We start from the raw sequence: 20,156 nt of genomic DNA, 5'->3' as shown, positions 1-20,156 counted from the left end.
ACCATTTGATTTTTTTTCTCTGAAACTTGGAGTTATGGGGTTCTCACCCTTATGATACTGGAAGCAGTTTTGGGGAACGTGATTTGGAAATATATCATACCCCATCTCTACAAAAAAAATGTAAAAATTAGTCAGGCGTGGTGGTGCACACCTGCAGTCCCAGCTATTCAGGAGGCTGAGATGGGAGGATCACTTGAGCCCAGGAGGTTGAGGCCGCAGTGAGCCATGATCATGTCACTGCACTGCAGTCTGGCCAACAGAGTGAGACTGTGTTTGAAAAACAAAAAAGAAAGGAAAAGAAATATATTATCACTTAGAGGCAAAATCCTAAGGAGATTGCAGGATGAATAAAATTTAACATAGCTATATAACAATAATAAAACAGGAGTAAATAATAGATAGGTTAATTTAAGATAAAGTACTTCATGAGATTTTGGAGAAAAAGGCTTAGTAGTAATTGGTTATCAGAATTATAAAGACATTTCTCATACCTGTCTGCTGTTTATCTAACAGTAAATGCTTTCTTTTAAGAAAGAAGAAACAGGCATACTTTTCTCATGTAATCCAGTGTTCAGGAGGAGGTGGCAATATAGGGGTCTGTCATAAACTCCTTTAAAATATTCTCTGTTATTATCAAATTTGGACTACCAACCAAAACTTATTGATCCCTCTCTCTGCTCCAGTGGATTTTCTAAATAGGCTATTGATAAGGTTTGGATCTAGGTCCCCAACCAGATCTCATGTTAAATTGTAATCCCCAATGTTGGAAGTGGGACCTCGTGGGAGGTGGTTGGGGTGGATTTCTCACGAATGGTTTAACACCATCCACTTAGTACTGTCCTCAAGATAGTAAGTTCTCATGAGATCTGGTCATTTAAAAGTGTGTGGAGGCTGGGCGCAGTGGCTCATGCCTGTAATCCCAGCACTTTGGGAGGCCAAGGCAGGTGGATCATGAGGTCGGGAGTTCGAGACCAGCCTGGCCAACATGGTGAAACCCTGTCTGTACTAAAAATACAAAAATTAGCCGGGCATGGTGGCGTGTGCCTGTAGTCCCAGCTACTCGAGAGGCTGAGGCAGGAGAATCCCTCAAACCCTGGAGGCGGAGGTTGTTGTAAGCCAAGATTGCACCACTGTACTCCAGCCTGGGCAACAGAGTGAGGCTCCATCTCAAAAAAAAAAAAAAAAAGTGTGTGGCACCTGCCCCCTTGCTCTCTTGCTCCTGTTCTGGGCCATGTGACATGTCTACTCCCCCTTCATCTTCCACCATGATTGTAAGTTCCTGCAGCTTCCCCTGAAGCCAGACAGATACTAGCATCATTCTTCCTATACAGACTGCAGAAACATGAGCCAATTAAGCCTCTTTTCTTTATAAATTACCCAGTCTCAGGTATTTCTTTTTATTTATTTATTTATTTATTTATTTAGATAGAGTCTCACTTTGTTGCCCAGGCTGGAGTCCAGTGGTGCGATCTCAGCTCACTGCAACCTCTGCCTCCTGGGTTCAAAGTAATTCTCCTGCCTCAGCCTCCTGAGTAGCTGGGACTACAGGCGCCCGCCACCAAGCCTGGCTACTTTTTGTATTTTAGTAGAGATGGGGTTTCGCCATATTGGCCAGGCTGGTCTCGAACTCCTGACCTCAGATGATCCTCCTGCCTTGGCCTCCCAAAGTGCTGGGATTACAGGTGTGAGCCACTGTACCTGGCCTCAGGTAATTCTTTATAGCAATGCAAGAATGGACTAACAGACCTATTATCACAACCTACATATGGATTTCCTCTTTCTTTTTTCTTTTTTTTTTTTTTGAGACAGTCTCACTCTGTCACCCAAGCTGGAGTGCAGTGGCACGATCTCGGCTTACTACAACCTCTGCCTCCTGGATTCAGGTGATTCTCCTGCCTCAGCCTCCCAAGTAGCTGGCATTACAGGTGCCCGCCACCGTGCCCGGCTATGTATTTCGTCTTTCTACTTGCAAGTAAACTTTGGAAAGTTTGAAGTTTTTTTTCCATGAGTGAATAGCTTATATTCTGGCACTTCACTATAAAAACATACCCTTAACCTGGAATTTTTTATCAGAACAGTTGTGCACATTAAGTTGCCAGTGGTAAAGCAACTTCACTTCTTGATACAATCATGGGCAGAAAACTTATTTTTCCAGAGGTAGAATCTCAGACATAACTGTACCTGCAAGTTCAGAGAGAGACCTTCCACCTGACTATCTTCTCCTGACTGCTTTACTGAGTTCTTTCTAATTCCCAAGGGTCAGATCTATGCAATATTTCCACAGGAAGTTGTGGGCCTTCTCTATACAAAGCCTGCTTTGTTCATTAGTGGCAGGTTTACTTTCTGTAATTTTGCCGAAGTTTTCTGAAACAGTTGTTTAAAGCCAACAATAATCCTCTTTTAGAAGGCAAAAATGAATAAGTACAGTAGTGTAAATACCATAAATGAATGTTCTACATTTACAATGTTCTGATACTGTGAAAAGTTTGTTTATAGCAAATCTGTTTCCAGCTAGGTGGGCTTAAAAACAGACTAAACCATTATATTATGAAGATATTTGGTACTTCTTCACAGTGAAGTATGTATACCTTGTTGAATAAAATCTTACATTAAAATTTTGGACAAATAGGCTGGGCACGGTGGCTCATGCCTGTAATCCTAGCACTTTGGGAGGTCGAAGCGGACGGATCACCGTTGGCCAGGCTGGCTGGAACTCCTGACCTCAGGTGATCACACCATTGCACTCCAGCCTGGGTGACAGAGCAAGACTTTGTTTCAAAAAAAAAAGAAAAAAGAAAGGAAAGGAAAAGGGAAAGGAAAGAGGAAAGGAAAAAGGAAAGGAAAGGAAACCTGATAAGGTGGCTGGGCGCCGTGGCTTACACCTGTAACCCCAGCATTTTGGGAGGCCGAGGCGGGCGTATCATGAGGTCAGGAGATCAAGACCATCCTGGCTAACACAGTGAAACCCCATCTCTACTTACAACAACAACAACAACAAAAAATTAGCTGGGCGTGGTGGTGGGCGCCTGTAGTCCCAGCTACTTGGGAGGCTGAGGCAGGAGAATGGCGTGAACCCGGGAGGCGGAGCTTGCAGTGAGCCGAGATCTGGCCTGGGCGACAGAGTGAGACTCCGTCTCAAAAAAAAAAAAAACCTGATAAAGTGTAAAACATACAGAGAGTTCATACAGATCCAATAACTTTGTTACTTATTACCAAGTCAAGTAAAGCGGGGGGCGGGGGGACAAGGCATGGTAGCTCACACATTTTGAGAGGCTGAGGCAGGAGGATTGCTTGAGGCCAGGAGTTCGAGACCAGCCTGGGCAACATAGCAACACCTGATCTCTACTCAAAAAATTAGCCAGATAAGGTGGTCTGCACCTGTAGTTCTAGCTTCTCAGAGGCTGAGGCAGGAAGATTGCTTGAGCCCAGGAGTCCAAGGTTGCAGTAAGTTATGATCATGCCATTGTATTCCAAGCTGGGTGAAAGAGTGAGACACTGTCTCAAAACAAAACAACAACAACAACAACAAAAACTGGCTGTGCCGGGTGCAGTGGTGCACCCCTAGAGTCCCAGTGACTTGAGAGGCTGAAGCAGCAGGATTGCTTGAGACCAGGAGTTTGAGGCTGCAGTGTGCCATGATCGCGCCCTTTAATAGCCACTGTACTCTAGCCTGGGTAACATACCCCATATCCAAAAAATAAAAATATATATGTATAATAGAATAAATAATTGGTTGTAAATCTAATTCTAAAATTAACATTATCTTTGACCTAGGGCATATTGTTTAATCCTGTTTTATCTCATATCTCCATCAAGTTATGCAGGTATAATATGTATGTATAGCAAATAGTTAATGAATACTTTATCCGAAGATGAAAGGTGCTAAGTGGTTTTTATAAATGTCATACATTTATTTAAAAATCACAGCCAGTGGCTGGGTGCTGTGGCTCACACCTGTAATCCCAGCACTTTGGGAGGCCGAGGTGGGTGGATCACCTGAGGTCAGGAGTTTGAGACCAGCCTGGCCAACATGGTGAAACCCCATCTCTACTAAAAATACAAAAGTTAGCCAGTCGTGGTGGTGGGCACCTGTAATCCCAGCTACTTGGGAGGCAGAAACAGGAGAATCCCTTGAACCCGGGAGGCAGGGGTTGCAGTGAGCTGAGATTGCGCCATTGCCCTCCAGCCAGGGCGACAGAGTGACACTCTGTCTCAAAAAAAAAAAAAAAAAAAAAAAAAATCACCCCTGAAATTCATATGGAACAACTACACTTGCATTTAAAAACTTCAGTTAAATATTTACTAGGAAAAATATGGTGGTTGAAGAAACTACTAAAACTCTGCATAATTCATGATGTAAGAAACAAGCCTATGATATGTGAGGTGCTACAACTTGAATGAGGGAGTAAGTAGTTTAAATACCAGGCCTGGTTTCAGGGTACTACTCAAGCAGGAAACTCCAAACTGTAATTTGGTTAGTTATCTTCCACTCCCAGCCTCCGCCCCCTCCAAAAAACACCAAGACTGTCAACTCTGTGACATGCTTTCCTAATGGCCTGTAGCTACATGACTCAAAGAAAAAGGTGTTTTCTTTGGAACACACAATTATAAAACTATACCCAGCATCCTACACCCTGATTTCTGGCAAACAAAGGAAAATTACCTTTTTTTTTTTTTTTTTTGCACTCATAGAAAACAGAATGGGGCCATAGGCCATTTAAAATGCCATAACTAGTTTAAACAGAAACAATGGTATATCCAAATGTGACTGCATGCCTATATATTCTCTGTCAAATTGGAAATTAGAGGGAGCATTTTATAAAATCAGAGATGCTGAGAACAAAGATTTATGTGCAGAATTGGCATATGAACAGTTTCAGGCTCATCTTTCTTAGTCCTTTATTAGTATAAAACAAATTTGGGTGTACTTATATAATTTTTTAAAAAACAGTGATGATTTCTGGATACCTGAGTATACTTTTTGTTTTTGTTTGTTTGTTTGTTTGTTTGTTTGTTTTGAGGCAGGGTCTCCCTCTGTCACCCAGGTTGTAGTACAGTGGTATGATCACAGCTCACTGTAGCCTCAACCACCTGAGCTTAAGCAGTTCCCTCACCTTAGCCTACCGAGTAGCTGGGACTGCAGGTGCATGCCACCACGCCCAGCCAATTGTTGTGTGTGTGTGGTTTTTGTTTTGTTTTGTTTTGCTTTGCTTTTGAGAGGGAGTCTTGCTCTGTGGCCCATGCTGGAGTGCAGTGGAGCGGTCTCAGCTCACTGCAGCCTCTGCCTCCCGGGTTCAAGAGATTCTCATGCCTCAGCCTCCCCTGTAGCTGGAACTACAGGCATGTACCACCACGCCCAGCTAATTTTTTTTTTTTTTTTTTTAGTAGAAACAGGGTTTATATTGGCCATTCTGGTCTCTAACTCCTGACCTCAAATGACCCGCCCACCTCGGCCTCCCAAAGTGCTGAGATTATAGGCATGAGCCACCGCACCCAGCCTAATTTTTGTATTTTTGTAGAGATGATGTCTCAGTATGTTGCCCAGGCTGGTCTTGAACTCCTGGGTTTAAGCAGTCCACCCACCTGGCCTTCCAATGTGCTGGGATTACAGGCGTGAGCCACTGCATCCAGCCTACTCTTTGTTCTGTAATGTATTCATCTGTCAGTTTCTCTTTGTTTCTATTACAGTTTCTAAGCATTGCAGTTGAATCCTCCTGTCAAACAGAAATTCATACCAAGAAGCTTGAAGCTTGAACTATTGTCGCAGGATTTTTTTTTGTTTTTTATTTTTTTATTTTATTTATTTATTTTAGATACAGGGTATTGCTGTGTTGCCCAGGCTGGAGTGCGGTGGCTATTCACAGGTGCAATGATACATATCACAATACAGCCTCAACTCCTAGACTCAAGCAATCCTTCTGCCTCAGCCTCCTGAGTAACTGGGACAACAGGTGCGCATCACTGTGCCCTGCCCAGTGTTATTGTAGCAGTTTTAAAGATAAATGGCTTAATTAGATCTAATCAGCCACTGCTATGAAGCACTTATGCATTAATTTTTTTTTTTTGAGACAGGGTCTCACTTGTTGCCCAGGCTGGAGTGCAGTGGCACGATCACAGCTCACTACAGCCTCAACCTCTTCAGATCAAAGGATCCTCATGCCCCAGCCTCCCAAGTAGCTAAGACTATAGGCAAGCACCACACCTGGCTAATTTTTTTTTTTTTTTGTAGAGACAGGGTCTCCCTATGTTGCTCAGGCTGATCTCAAACTCCTGGGCTCAAGTGATCCCCACCACCTCGACCTCCCAGAGTGCTAGGATTAAAAGCATGAGCCACCATGCCTGGCAAATTTAGGCATTCTTCAAAACTCTTTATTATACAGCTAAAATACTTTTACTTGGCATATTTAGATCTTCATTAAATTTGGCTTCTAGCTCCTTTAACACAATATTTTACTTGTGGCAAACTAGGAGAATATACTTAAAAGAACTCTTAGAATCCAGATTGCAGTTGACCTTTAAACAACACAGGTTTCAACTGTGGGGTTCTTATGTGTGGATGTTTTTCAATAAATGTATTGACAAATTGTTTGGAGATTTACAACAATTTGAAAAAAAAACTCACAGGCAGGCCAGATGTGGTGGCTTTTGCCTGTAATCCCAGCACTTTGGGAATCTGAGGCAAGAGGATTACTTGAGGCCAGGAGTTCAAGGTCGACCTGGGCAACATAGTGAGACCCCATCTCTACAAAAAATTAAAAAATTAGCCAGGTGTGGTGGCGCATGCCTGTTGTCCCAGCTACTCAGACAGCTGAGGCGGGAGGATCGCTTGATCCCCCCAGGAGGTGGAGGCTGCAGTGAGCTCTCATCTTGCCACTGCACTTTAGCCTGGGCAAGAGTGAGATGCTGTCTCAAAAATTTTAAAAAGAGGCTGGGCACAATGGCTCATGCCTGTAATCCCGGCACTCTGGGAGGCCAAGGTGGGTGGATCACTTTAGATCAGGAGTTCAAGACCAGCCTGGCAAACATGTTGAAACCTCATCTCTACTAAAATTAGCTGGGCATGGTGGTACACGCCTATAGTCCCAGCTACTCAGGAGGCTGAGGCAGAAGAATCACTTGAACCTGGGAGGCAGAGGTTGCAGTGAGCCAAGATCACACCACTGCACTCCAGCCTGGGAGACAGAGTGAGACTCCATCTCAAAAAATAAAAAATACAAACAAATAATAAAAATAAAAATAAGTCCGGGCACAGTGGCTCACGCCTGTAATCCCAGTACTTTGGGAGGCCAAGGTGGGTGGATCACTTGAGGTCAGGAGCTCGAGACCAGCCTAGCCAACATGGCTAAACCCTGTCTCTACTAAAAATAAAGTTAGCCGGGTGTGGTTGTGCATACCTGTAATCCCGGCTACTTGGGAGGCTGAGGCAGGAGAATCGCTTGAACCCAGGAGGCGGAGGTTGCGGTGAGCCGAGATCATGCCATTGCACTCCAGCCTGGGCAACAAGAATGAAACTTTGTCTCAAAAAAATAAATAAATAAAAATAAAAATGAATTAAATTAACTGTAGCATATACTGTACTGCTGTAATTTCATAGCACCTCCTATTACTATTGAAGTGAGCTCAAGTATTGCCAGTATCCACTTAAAATGCTGTATGATGCTAATTATCTAGTGAGCAGTTCTTCATAGCTTAGTGCAATATCATAAATCTTGAATAACACCATGGGACCTACAGCACATGCCACTAATGATACTGGAATTGCTCTTAAGAAGCAGAGAAGAGTCATGACATTATAAGAAAAAGTTGAAAAAGAAAAAAAGAAAAAAAACACAAAGAAAACTTGAATTGCTTGATGTGATGCTTGAGGTCTGTAGCTGCAGTTGCCTGCCATTTTTATAAGTATATAGTACATAGGTGGTGGCTGGGCCGGGGAAATGGCGGCTTCAGGAGAGAGTGGGACTTGGGCAGCAGAGGCAGCACAGTGGACGCATTTCTGACCTTCTACAGTGAGGTGAAACAAATAGAGAAGAGAGACTCGGTTCTAACATCCAAAAATCAGATTGAAAGACGGACCCGTCCTGGTTCCTCTTACTTCAATTTGAACCCATTTGAGGTTCTTCAGTTAGATCCTGAAGTTACAGATGAAGAAATTAAAAAAAGAGGTTTCGGCAGTTATCCACATTGGTGCGTCCTGACAAAAATCATGATGCTGACAGAGCACAAAAGGCTTTTGAAGCTGTGGACAAAGCATAAAAGTTGCTACTGGATCAGGACCAAAAGAAGAGGGCCCTGGATGTAATTCAGGCAGGAAAAGAATACATGGAACACGGCCAGGCACGGTGGCACACCCCTGTAATCCCAGCACTTTGGGAGGCCGAGGCGGGCAGATCACCTGAGGTCAGGAGTTCGAGACCAGCATGGCCAACATGGTGAAACCCTGTCTCTACTAAAAATACAAAAAAATTAGCTGGGTGTGGTGTCGGGCACCTGTAATCCCAGCTACTTGGGAGACTGAGGCAGGAGAATCACTTGAACTCGGGAGGCAGAGGTTTCAGTGAGCCGAGATCACGCCATTGCACTCCAGCCTGGGCAACAAGAGCAAAACTCTGTCTCAAAAAGAAATAAAAATAAAAAAGAATACACGGAACACACTGTGAAAGAGTGAAAAAAACAAAGAAGGAAGGAAAACCTACATTTGTAGAGGAGGATGATCCTGAGTGGTTCAAACAAGCTGTGTATAAACAGACAATGAAACTCTCTGCTGAGCTAGAAATTAAAAGGAAAGAGAGAGAAGCCAAAGAGATGCATGAAAGGAAACGACAAAAGGAAGAAAAGATTGAAGCTCAAGAAAAAGCCAAACGAGAAAGAGAGTGGCAGAAAAACTTTGAGGAAAGTCGAGATGGTCGTGTGGACAGCCGGCAAAACTTCCAAGCCAATAAATACAAAGAGGAAGAAAGAGAAGAAAAATCAGACCTTCCTGAGGCCACCGAAAGTAAAAATTAAGCAGCCTGAGTGAGCCCCTGGGGTCACAGGCACAGAACCTTCCCCCTGCTATCTCCCTTCCTGCTTCAAAGGACTCATTCTTTCCTCTCACTTCCGCCCCAACATAGAGTAGTATTTGCTTTTTAGTCCATTTTGTATTTTGTGTGTGTGTGTGTGTGTGTGTGTGGTTTTTTTTTTTGAGATGGAGTCTTGCTCTGTCGCCCAGGCTGGAGTGCAGTGGCACAATCTCTGCTCACTGCAAGCTCCACCTCCCGGGTTCACGCCATTCTCCTGCCTCAGCCTCCCACGTAGCTGGAATTACAGGCGCCCGCCACCATGCCCAGCTAATTTTTTGTATTTTTAGTAGAGACGGGGTTTCACTATGTTAGCCAGGATGGTTTCGATCTCCAGACCTTGTGATCTGCCCACCTTGGCCTCCCAACATGCTGGGATTACAGGCGTGAGCCACCGTGTCCAGCCCCATTTTGTTTTCCATACAATTTAATATCGATCAGAGTAATTCTTTTGTACACTGAAATGAGGGACTTGGTTTGAAAAAAGACCTTCCCCTCTCCCTGCCCCTAGAACAACCAGGATTGGAAGGTGCCACCATTGGTGCTGCCTTCTCTTCCCACAGCCTGTAACTCAATATTTTGTACTTCACTGAATTGTGATGGTTAGAAACTTCGTCGATAGTTTGTGGAAATCACCTGATTAAACATATTGCTTAAAATGGTGTTGCTGTGACTTCAGAGACCAGCCTGGGGCACCTTAGGAAACCCTTGTCTTCAGTTGCTTGCTTCTGGATGTGCTCCCTTTGAAGGCCCAGATGAGACAGGGTACACTTGTGGGCACACAGAGCAGGCATCTGATGCCCTGATGCCCTGTGGTGTTTGGTATGTGTTTGGCATGGGGGCGTCTACAGACCAATCAGCATGGCATGAGGCCCACGCCACCCAAACCTTTCATTTTCCAAAGAACTAACTGTCCTCCACCCAGTACCATGGTGTCCTAGCCTGTCTGCATTTGTTAGTGGTAATATTCTTTATAATAAATTTTTATAACCACCCAAAAAAAATAGTATATTATACCTATAACATACAAAATATGTGTTAAACGACCATTTATGTTATCCATAAGGCTTCTAGTCTAAAGTAGGTTATTAGTGGTTAAGTTCTGGGGCAGTAAAAGTTATATGTGGGTTTTCAGCTCCAAAGAGATTGGTGCCCCTAACCCCCATGTTGTTCAAGGGTTAATTTTATTTTAAATGTAAAATCAGAAAATGTTTGGGGCCAGGCATGGTGGCTCACGCCTGTAATTCCAGTACTTTGGGCAGAAGGATCACATGAGTCCAGGAGTTTGACACCAGTCTGGGCAACAAAGTGAGACTCCATCTCTGCAAAAAATAAAAATTAGCCACACGTTGTGGTGCATGGCATTAGTCCCAGCTACTTGGGAAGCTGAGGCAGGAGAATGGCTTGAGCCTAGGACGTCAAGGCAACAGTGAGCAGTGATTGTGCCACTGCCCTTTAGGCTGGATGGCCAAGCGAGCCTGTCTGGGAAAAAAAAAAAAAAAAAAGAGGTCAGGCGCAGTGGCTCACGCCTGTAATTCCAGCACTTTGGGAGGCTGAGGCAGGAGGATCACTTGAGCCTAGGAGTTCGAGAGACCATCATGGGCAAAATACTGATAACCCATCTCCACAAAAAATTTAAAAATGAGCTGCATGTGGTATCATGCACCTGTGGTCCCAGCTACTCAGGAGGATGAGGTGGGGGAATGTCTTGAGCCCAGGAGGTCGAAGCTATAGTAAGCCATGATCGCGCCACTGCACTCCAGCCTGGGTGACAGAGCCAGACCCTGTCTCGAAAAAAATTTAAAAAGAAACCTAATTTTAGAATTTCTACCATTTTAACATTGAACAATGTTTGAGATGAATATTAAATTGTTAAAATAAACTATATAGAGATGAATACCAACCATCTAGATGGTGAGAATTAAATCAGATCATGCCAGCTTTGTAAATTATATTCTGAAAACCCTTGTGAGTGAAGGAAACCAAATGTTGGAAAGACTTGTAAAATTTCAACTGAACCTTTATTCTGAAGGCATTATGGTAGAAAGGATCACAGACTTTGAAGTCAGAGATGTAGATTTAAATCCCAGCCTGGCCAGGCACAGTGCTCACACCTGTAATTCCAACACTTTGAGAGGCTGAGGTGGGCAGGAGTTCGAGACCAGCCTGGCCAACATGGTGAAACCCTGTCTCCACTAAAACTAAAAAATTAGCCAGGCATGGTGTTGCGTGCCTGTAATCCCAGCTACTCAGGAGGCTGAGGCAGGAGAATCACTTGAACCCAGGAGGCGGAGGTTGCAGTGAGCTGAGATCACGCCACTGCACTTCAGCCTGGATGACAGAGTGAGACTTTGTCTCAATAAATAAATAAATAAATAAATACAGAGCGAGTCTCTATCTCAATAAATAAATAAATAGGTCGGGGACGGTGGCTCACGCTTGTAATCCCAGCACTTTGGGAAGCCGAAGCAGGTGGGCCACTTGAGGGCAGGAGTTCAAGACCAGCGTGGCCAACATAATGAAACCCCATCTCTACTGAAAATACAAAAATTTGCTAGGCATGGTGGCCCACGCCTGTAATCCCAGCTACTTGAGAGGCTGAGGCAGGAGAATCACTTGAACCTGGGAGGCAGAGGTTACAGTAAGCCAAGATCATGCCACTGAGAGCAAGACTCCATCTCAAAAAAAAAAAAGATTCTTGCATTGTTGAAGAAGCATTAAAAGTACTAAATTAACAAGTTTGTAATAACTCAAGGATGCACCGAATAAGTGAATAAATGATGGCTCATATAGAAAATGAATAGTAAAATAGTAGACTTAAATTCAACTATGCCAGTAAAAGCATTAAATATAAATGGCCTAAACACTCCAATTATCCTACCATGTTGGGAGACTGACGTGGAAGGACCACTTGAATGAACCCAGCAGTTTGAGACCAGCCTGGGCAACATAGTGAGACCCCGTCTCTACAAAAAGTTAAAAATCAGCAGGGCATGGTGATGCATGCCTGTAGTCCTAGCTACTGAATAGGCTGAGGCGAGACGATTGCTTGAACCTGGGAAGTTGAGGCTGCAGGAGCTGAGATCACACGACTGCATTCCAGCCTTGGTGACACAGCAAGATCTTGTTTCAAAAAAAAAGCAACTCCAATTAGATAATTGTCAAGCTGGGTGCAGCGGCTCACATCTATAATCCCAGCACTTTGGAAGGCCAAGGTGCGAGGATCCCTTGAGCTCAGGGGTTTGAGACCAGCCTGGGCAAGATAGCAAGACCTTGTCTCTACTAAAAAAAATTTTTTTTTAATTAGCCAGGTGTAATGGCACACACTTTTAATCCTAGCTGCTCTGGAGACTGAGGCCAGAGGATTGATTGAACCCACAAAGATAAGAGTCCATTCAAAAGGAAGATATAATAACTCTAAATTTGTATATACCTCATAACAGCTTCAAAGTATATAAAGCAAAAATTAATAGAACTAAGAGAGCAATCACTTTGTCTTTTTTTTTTTTTTTTTTTTTGAGACGGAGTCTCTCTCTGTCGCCCAGGCTAGAGTACAGTGGCGTGATCTCGGCTCACTGCAAGCTCCGCCTCCCGGGTTCACGCCATTCTCCTGCCTCAGCCTCCCGAGTAGCTGGGACTACAGGTGCCTGCCACTGCACCCGGCTAATTTTTTGTATTTTTAGTAGAGATGGGGTTTCACCATGGTCTCGATCTCCTGACCTCGTGACCTGCCCACCTCGGCCTCCCAAAGTGCTGGGATTACAGGTGTGAGCCGCCGCGCCCGGCCATCACTTTCGTAATTAGAGATGTTAACATACTTCTCTCAGTTACTGATAGAGCAAGCAGACAACAAATCAGAAGGGATCTTAATGATTTGTATGTGATTAACCACCTTGACCTAATTGGCATATTTAGAACACCATACCCAATAATTGCACAATACACTTTCCAATTACACATAATTGGAGATAATGTATTATAAATTTGGAAAGAAATAACTGTAAGCTTCTGTTGTTTATTTGTAACTTGGACCATATTTGAGATATATAGGAAAAGTATTAAATATAAATGGCCTAAACACTCCAATTATCCTACCACGTTGGGAGAATGAGGCGGAAGGACCACTTGAACCCAGCAGTTTGAGACCAGCTCAGCTCACTGTAACCTCCGCCTCCCGGGTTCAAGCAATTCTCCTGCGTCAGCCTCCCAAGTAGCTGGGATTATAGGTGCCTTACACCATACTCAGCTAATTTTTTTTTTTTTTTTGTATTTTTAATAGAGACAGGGTTTCCTCATGTTGGCCAGGCTGGTCTCAACCTCCTGCCCTCAAGTGATACACCTGTCTTGGCCTCCCAAAGTGTTGGGATTACAGGCATGAGCCACCGCATCTGGCCTCATTTTTCTTTTTCTTTTTCTTTTCCTTTTTTTTTTTTTTGAGACGGAGTTTTGCTTTCACCCAGGCTGGAGTGCAGTGGTGTGATCTTGGCTCACTGCAACCTCCGCCTCCCAGGTTCAAGATTCTCCTGCCTCAGCCTCCCGAGTAGCTGGGGTTATAGGCGTGTACCACCACAGCCAGCTAATTTTTGTATTTTTAGTAGAGACGAAGTTTCACCATGTTGGCTAGGCTGGTCTCAAACTCCTGATCTGAGGTGGTCTGCCTGCCTCAGCCTCCCAAAGTGCTGAGATTACAGGCATGAGTCACCATGCCTGGCCGCTAGTTCATTTTTCTTCAACAAAGAAGCAGCCTATAGCCAGAGAATGTCTGCCTCTGTCTTTTTTATTAACCTCCATGAGGTTTCCAGATAATAATCTGGTATTGGGTTTAACACACCTAACTGACCTTAGGACCCTAGGCTGACCTGGAGAGATTTTTTAAAACAGATTCTGAAAGTCCTACCTCCTGGAAATTCTGTATTTTGAAAAGGCAATTGGGCTGATTCCAAGTATTTGGACAGATTTCAGAGTCTTGGAAATAATGTACTGTTTGTCCTGGAGAGTAGGAAAAAGAGGGGAAGGAAGGAGGGAGAATATGAGGATATGAATATGTATGTGTGAATTTGAGATAACTGAGTCAGGGCCAGGTGTGGCTGTACCCTAACACAGGAGGTAAGAGGAAAGAAGGACATCTGCCTCTAAAAGTTTTGTAAAAATGAAAATCAGGCACATTTGCATGAGAAGCAAAGAAAATGTTGCTTTGTTTTTTGTATTCAGTGGCTTTATTTTTTTTATATACATATTTTGCTTATGTATCAACTATTTTTTTTTTGAGACAAGGTCCCTGTATTAAGCCATTCTTGCATTGCTATAAAGAGATCCCTGAGACTGGATAATTTATAAAGAAAAGAGCTTTATTTGGCTCGTGGTTCTGTAGGCTTTACAGGAAACGTAATGCTTGCAACTGCCTTGCTTCTGGGGAGGTCTCAGGAAACTTACAATCATGAATCATGACAGAAGACCAACCAGGAATAAGCATGTCACATGACCAGAGCAGGAACAAGAGAGCAAAGAGGGAGATGCCACATACTTTTAAACGACCAGATCTCACGAGAACTCACTCACTATTGCTAAGGCAGCACCATATGGATGGTGCTAAACTATTCATGAGAAATCCACCCCCATGATCCAGTCACCTCCAACCAGGCCCCACTTCCAGTACTGAAGATTACAATTCTACCTGAGATTTGAGCGGGACACATATCTAAACTATATCAGTATGGCTCTGTCTCCCAGGCTGGAGTGCAGTGGCACGATCACAGCTCATTGCAGCCTGGACCTGCTGAGCTCAAGCGATCTTCCCACCTCAGCCTCACAAGTAACTGGGACTAGGCACATGGCACCATGCCCAACTAATTTTTTTTCTTTTTTTTTTAAGAGACAGGGTTTCTTCATGTTCCCCAGGCTGGTCTTTCTTTACCTAAAAAAGAAGAGAAGCCAGATGTCATAGCCAGTGTCTGTAATCTGAGACATTCTCATAATTTCAACTATTTGCCTGTAATCTCAGCTACTCAGGAGGCTGAGGCAGAGGATTGCTTGAGTCCTGGAGTTGAAGGCTCAGTGAGCTGTGATTGTGCCACTGCACTCCATGCTGGGCAACAGAATGAAACCCTGTCTCTAAAATAACTAGATAAATAGATAGAGAGATAGATAGATTAGATAGATAGATAGATAATCAGATTCTAGTGTATTTCATGTAAAGTGTTAAAGTAATTGAGACCCAGAATGTCCTTGTATAAGTCATGCAACTAGGAAAAGTCACTGTCCTCTTGTCATTTCCATCTTTTGCACTTTAGTAATAAGGACACTATTTTGCCTAAGTCTTCTGGGCATAGCAAACTAATGCATCAGTAGTCATCACTGCATTTACTGTGACAATTACGATTGTATAAATCTAACCTTTATTGAAAAACTTCCCTAAACCTCCATCAATCAAATGAAAAAAAGATTGAATTTGGCAGTTGTTTCTTTTAAAAATTTAATGCTGTTGGTTGTATATTTTCTCTTTTGAAAATACCTAGTTTTAAAAGACAGAGAGGCCAGGTGTGGTGGTACACACCTTTAATCCCAGTGCTTTTGGGAGGCCAAGCAGGGAGGATCTCTTGAGACCAGGAATTTGAGACCACCCTGAGCAATTTGGTGAGACCCTATCTTTACAAAAAAAAATTTTTTTGTAATTAGCCAGGTGTGATGGTACATGCTTATAGTCCTGGCTACTCAGGAGGCTGAGGCAGGAGGATCATTTGAGATCGGGAATTTGAGGCTGCAGTGAGCTATGATTACATTACTGCACTTCATCCTGGGCAACAGAGTGAGACCCTGTTTCTAAAATAATAATAATAAATTTTTTTAAAAAAAAGATTTTTTAGTGACTATTATGACCTTTTTACCCTCCTCCAAAAGTGTTACTTGCTTCAGATGTGAAATTGTTTACAGTCAACATGTTAGCTTATCATATGCTGTTGCTTGATGTATTTCTACAAAGTAGAGGTTCCACTTTAATTTCAGGATGGTTTTTCCACATGACTCTTTTTTTCTTCCTCTCTAGACTTCTCCAGAGAACCTTGGAACAGTAGGTGGAGTGCAAAGCTGCATTGTGTACCTTCCTGCTTTTTTTTGTTGCCTTCCTGCTGGTTTTTGTTTTTGTTTTTGTTTTTCCTTTCTTTAAATTCTTGGCCCCGCCTTGGCTCTCCTTTCTCTGCCATTAAAACTAACTAAACCCTGCATGCATGGTCATTATGAGGGGTTCATGGCCTTTTATTTCAATTCTGCACATGTATCATGTCAGTTATGTTTTGTGTCAAATCCTTAATATTATGATTTTGTGTGTGTGTGTGTGTGTGTGTGTGTGTGTGTGTTTGAGACAGGCTCTCACTCTGTTGCCCAGGCTGGAGTGCAGTGTCTTAATCAGAGCCCACTGCAGCATTGACCTCCCGGGCTCAAGCCATCTTCCCAACTCAGCCTCCTGAGTAGTTGGGACTATGGTACACACCACCATGCCCAGCTAATTTTTGTTTTTGTATTCTTTGTAGAGGTACGGTTTCACCTTACTGCCCTGGTTGATCTCAAGCTCCTGAGCTTAAGCGATCTGCCTGCCTCAGCCTCCCACAGTGCTGGGATTACAGAAATGAGCCACTGTGCCCAGCCTATGATTGTCTCTAAAGCACTACTATGGTAGACAAATTGGAATCTCACCTCTACTTTCTGAAAACATTTCCCTCCAATTTAATGTACCCGCTTTCTAATGCTTCTGCCCCCCAACCCTGAGCACTTTCCAATACCTAGGGTCCTTTTTGTGAAGGGAGAAAATAATTTGATGAGCAGATATAAGTAAGGTATTAACAATGTGTTACCTCTCCCTGAACTATTTATATCCCGAAAAGGGCAATGTCTAATAGAGAAAGTGATTCACTCACTAATGAGGCAGGAATTCCCTGCCTCAGTAAGGCAAGATCTCATGCATTTGGTAAGACATCTACATTTTATATACATGCACCTTTAAAAGATTTTGAGCCGGCTCCGATCATTTCACCAGATTTTGTCCTAAAATGATGTCAGCTTGGTTTGGTTACTTTTTCTCCTTAGTAATTTATCTGTTAATGGATTTTGATGTTTGGTGTCCATGTGATGTCCAGGAGTCTCCCTGTCTGCATGATTGTTTATCGTTGTTCCGATCCTTTCCAACTACCACAGGAAGAGAGGGGAAGGGACATTTTAGAGATTATGCTGAAATAATACATTTGCTTCCTTCCCTCTCTTCTTTCCATATAACAGAGGAAGCAGACCAGCCCGCTACAGAGCCAGGCATGGTCATGGACAGTGTGGAAGCAGGAGACACAACACCTCCTACCAAAAGGAAGAGCAAGTTCTCAGGCTTTGGCAAGATCTTCAAGCCATGGAAATGGAGGAAAAAAAAGAGTAGTGATAAATTTAAAGAGACTTCAGAAGGTGAGATATTAAGGGTTAAATGTGTGTTCTGAGTTAGAATTCTCTATGTTAGACGTATTTAATTTTTCCTTATCTTCCCAAGTTTCTGTAGTCCTCTATTTGAAGAGGGTGTTTAATCTTTTATTCTTTCCTTTTTCTTTTTTTTTTTTTGGTGAGACAGGATCTCCTTCTGTTGCCCAGGCTAGAGTACAGTGGTGCAATCACAGCTCACTGCAGATTCAACCTCCTGGGCTCATGCAATCCTCCTGCCTCAGCCTCCCAAGTAGCTGGAAGTACAAGCATGAGCTACTGTGCCGTTAATTTTTAAATTTTTTGTAGAGACGGGGTCTCCTTATGTTTCCCAGGCTGGTCTTGAACTCCTGGGCTCAAGCGATCCTCCCACCTCAGCCTCCCAAAGTGCTGGGATTACAAGCATGAGCCACTGTGGCTGGCCAGAGTTTAATCTTTTAGAATTAAACATCAAAATGGTCATTTACTAAACCTAATATTGTATACCCTCATTCCCAGGTTTGTGTTTTGATGGGATATAAGTATCTATTGAGTGGTGAATGGAGTTCCTGAACTGTAGCAAATCTAAGATGCTTCTTTCCATCAGAACTTGGTGAAGAAAATGACTGAATGAATTAATACATACATAAATAAAATGCTTATTTTCTACTCTGCCCATCCACACAAAGTTCATCCATAAATAACTTACTAATGAAATTTTCTCTTAAGTTACAACTATGTAAGGCTAGTTTTTTGGAAGTGATGCTTTCCTGACAGCACAGGTTATAAAAGAAATTTAAGAGTTTTAATTTGAAGTTAGTCTGCTAGTTATTTTCTTTCCTGAGAATATAAACTTAAACTACTTTATTCTTTTACCTGTAGAATTAGAATGCTAAGTGTAAGGTTGACTTTCAACTGTCACATTTCTGAGTGTCATTTTCCAACTTAATGTTAGTTTTAGAACGGAAAATATCTATGCGAAAGCCAAGAGAAGAGCTGGTTAAAAGAGGGGTTCTGTTGGAAGACCCTGAGCAAGGTGAGTTACAAATGAATAGCATATGCCTGTCTCTGTGCACTTGGTCTTTGATTGGGTCTGACTAGATATTTGAATTTTCTTTCTTTCTTTTGTATTGCTATTTTTGGGTTGGAGGGTGGCCTTTAAAAAAAAAAAAGTTCACCCTTCCTTCCTTGGGGCAAACATTCCTTTCCTCTGTGTACATCCTCAACTTTGTGCCAGCTACAATATTGCGTGTCTTTTTTGTTCCCCCCTTGAGACAGAGTCTTGCTCTGTTGCCTAGGCTGGAGTGCAATGGTGCAATCTCGGCTCACTGCAACATCTGCCTCCTGGGTTCAAGCAATTCTTGTGCCTCAGCCTCCCAAGTAGCTGGGATTACAGGCACCTGTCACCACCCCCAGCTAACTTTTGACTTTTTAGTAGAGATGGGGTTTCACCATGTTGGTCAGGCTGGTCTTGAACTTCTAACCTCAGGTGATTTGCCCACCTTGGCCTCCCAAAGTTCTGGGATTACAGGTGTGAGCCACTGTGCCTGGCTAATTTTTGCATTTTTAGTAGAGATGAGGTTTCACCAAGTTGGCCAGGCTGGTCTCGAACTCCTGACCTCAGGTGTTCTGCCCACCTCGGCCTCCCAAAGTGCTGGGATTACAGGCTTGAGCCACCGTGCCCAGCTCATTTTCTTTTTTGAACACATTTGTCCCCATGCCCATATCACTGCACCAGTCCACCAGTCATTGTTTGTTTAATAATGTCAAGACTTTCTTCAATGTGTGACTCTATGAAGCAAGTTATTGTAAATGTGAAAGTATAGTACATTGGTTGCATCTCATTTCTCTTCATCTGAGTTATGTTGCATGAGGCAAAATCTGAAAGCCATATTGTATACTGGCCAGGCATGGTGGCTCACGCCTGTAATCCCAGCACTTTAGGAGGCCGAGGCGGGCAGAACACTTAAGGTCAGGAGTTTGAGACCAGCCTGGCCAAAATGGTGAAACCCCGTCTCTACTAAAAATACAAAAAATTAGGAGGGCGTAGTAGCAGGCACCTGTAGTACCAGCTACTTGGGAGGCTGAGGCAGGAGAATCACTTGAACTCAGGAGGCAGAGGTTGCAGTGAGCTGAGATGGCGCCACTGCACTCCAGCCTGGGCAACAGAGCGAGATTCCTTCTCAAAAGAATTAAAAAAAATCGTATCCTTTGAAGAATAGGGGAAAGGAACCAAATAGATGGAGTATTACTGTATACTTTTTGGGCTTTAAAACCATGTGAATATATTGCCTATTCAAAAAATTAAATTGTATGTATTGAAGATTTATTATCTCAACTGTATAAAAACTAACCAGAGAAAACAAGCTTGAAGGAACAATTTGAAATATTATTACAATTGGTTACCTCTGAAGTTGAGGTGGGAACATGGGTGGGCTTTTTTTTTTGTTTTTTAATTGAGACAGGGTCTCCCTATGTTGCCCAGGCTAGTCTCAAATTCGGGCAGCACAAGCAGTCTTCCTGCCTCAGCCTCCCAAAGTGCTGGGATTACAGGCGTGAGTTGCTGTGCCCAGGCGCTATGCGATGTTTTCTTTCTTTTCTTTCTTTTTTTTTTTTTTTTTTTTTGTATGTGACTAGTTATGAGCATGTATAACTTTTGTTTTACATAAT

At 43.0% G+C, this 20,156-nt stretch overlaps 1 protein-coding gene and 1 pseudogene across 12 annotated transcripts in view; both read left to right on the top strand.

Annotated features, from left to right (window-relative positions):
- PHACTR4 (phosphatase and actin regulator 4) overlaps positions 1-20,156 on the top strand; it is a 145,972-nt gene that overhangs the window by 83,895 nt on the left and 41,921 nt on the right. For 5 of the 12 annotated variants that reach the window (XM_054560277.2, XM_054560537.2, XM_063727946.1 and 2 more), the window contains 2 exon segments: positions 17,325-17,498; positions 18,442-18,522. In XM_054560277.2, the coding sequence (XP_054416252.1) occupies positions 17,325-17,498; positions 18,442-18,522 (255 nt within the window). 12 annotated transcript variants of the gene reach the window in all.
- LOC103888651 (dnaJ homolog subfamily C member 8-like) lies at positions 7,923-9,165 on the top strand (annotated as a pseudogene).

The sequence above is a fragment of the Pongo abelii genome, chromosome 1 (genome assembly GCF_028885655.2).
Source record: "Pongo abelii isolate AG06213 chromosome 1, NHGRI_mPonAbe1-v2.0_pri, whole genome shotgun sequence".
Taxonomy (NCBI): Eukaryota; Metazoa; Chordata; class Mammalia; order Primates; family Hominidae; genus Pongo; species Pongo abelii.
The sequence above is the reverse complement of the archived record's forward strand: the minus strand, read 5'-3'. Positions and strand labels throughout refer to the sequence as shown.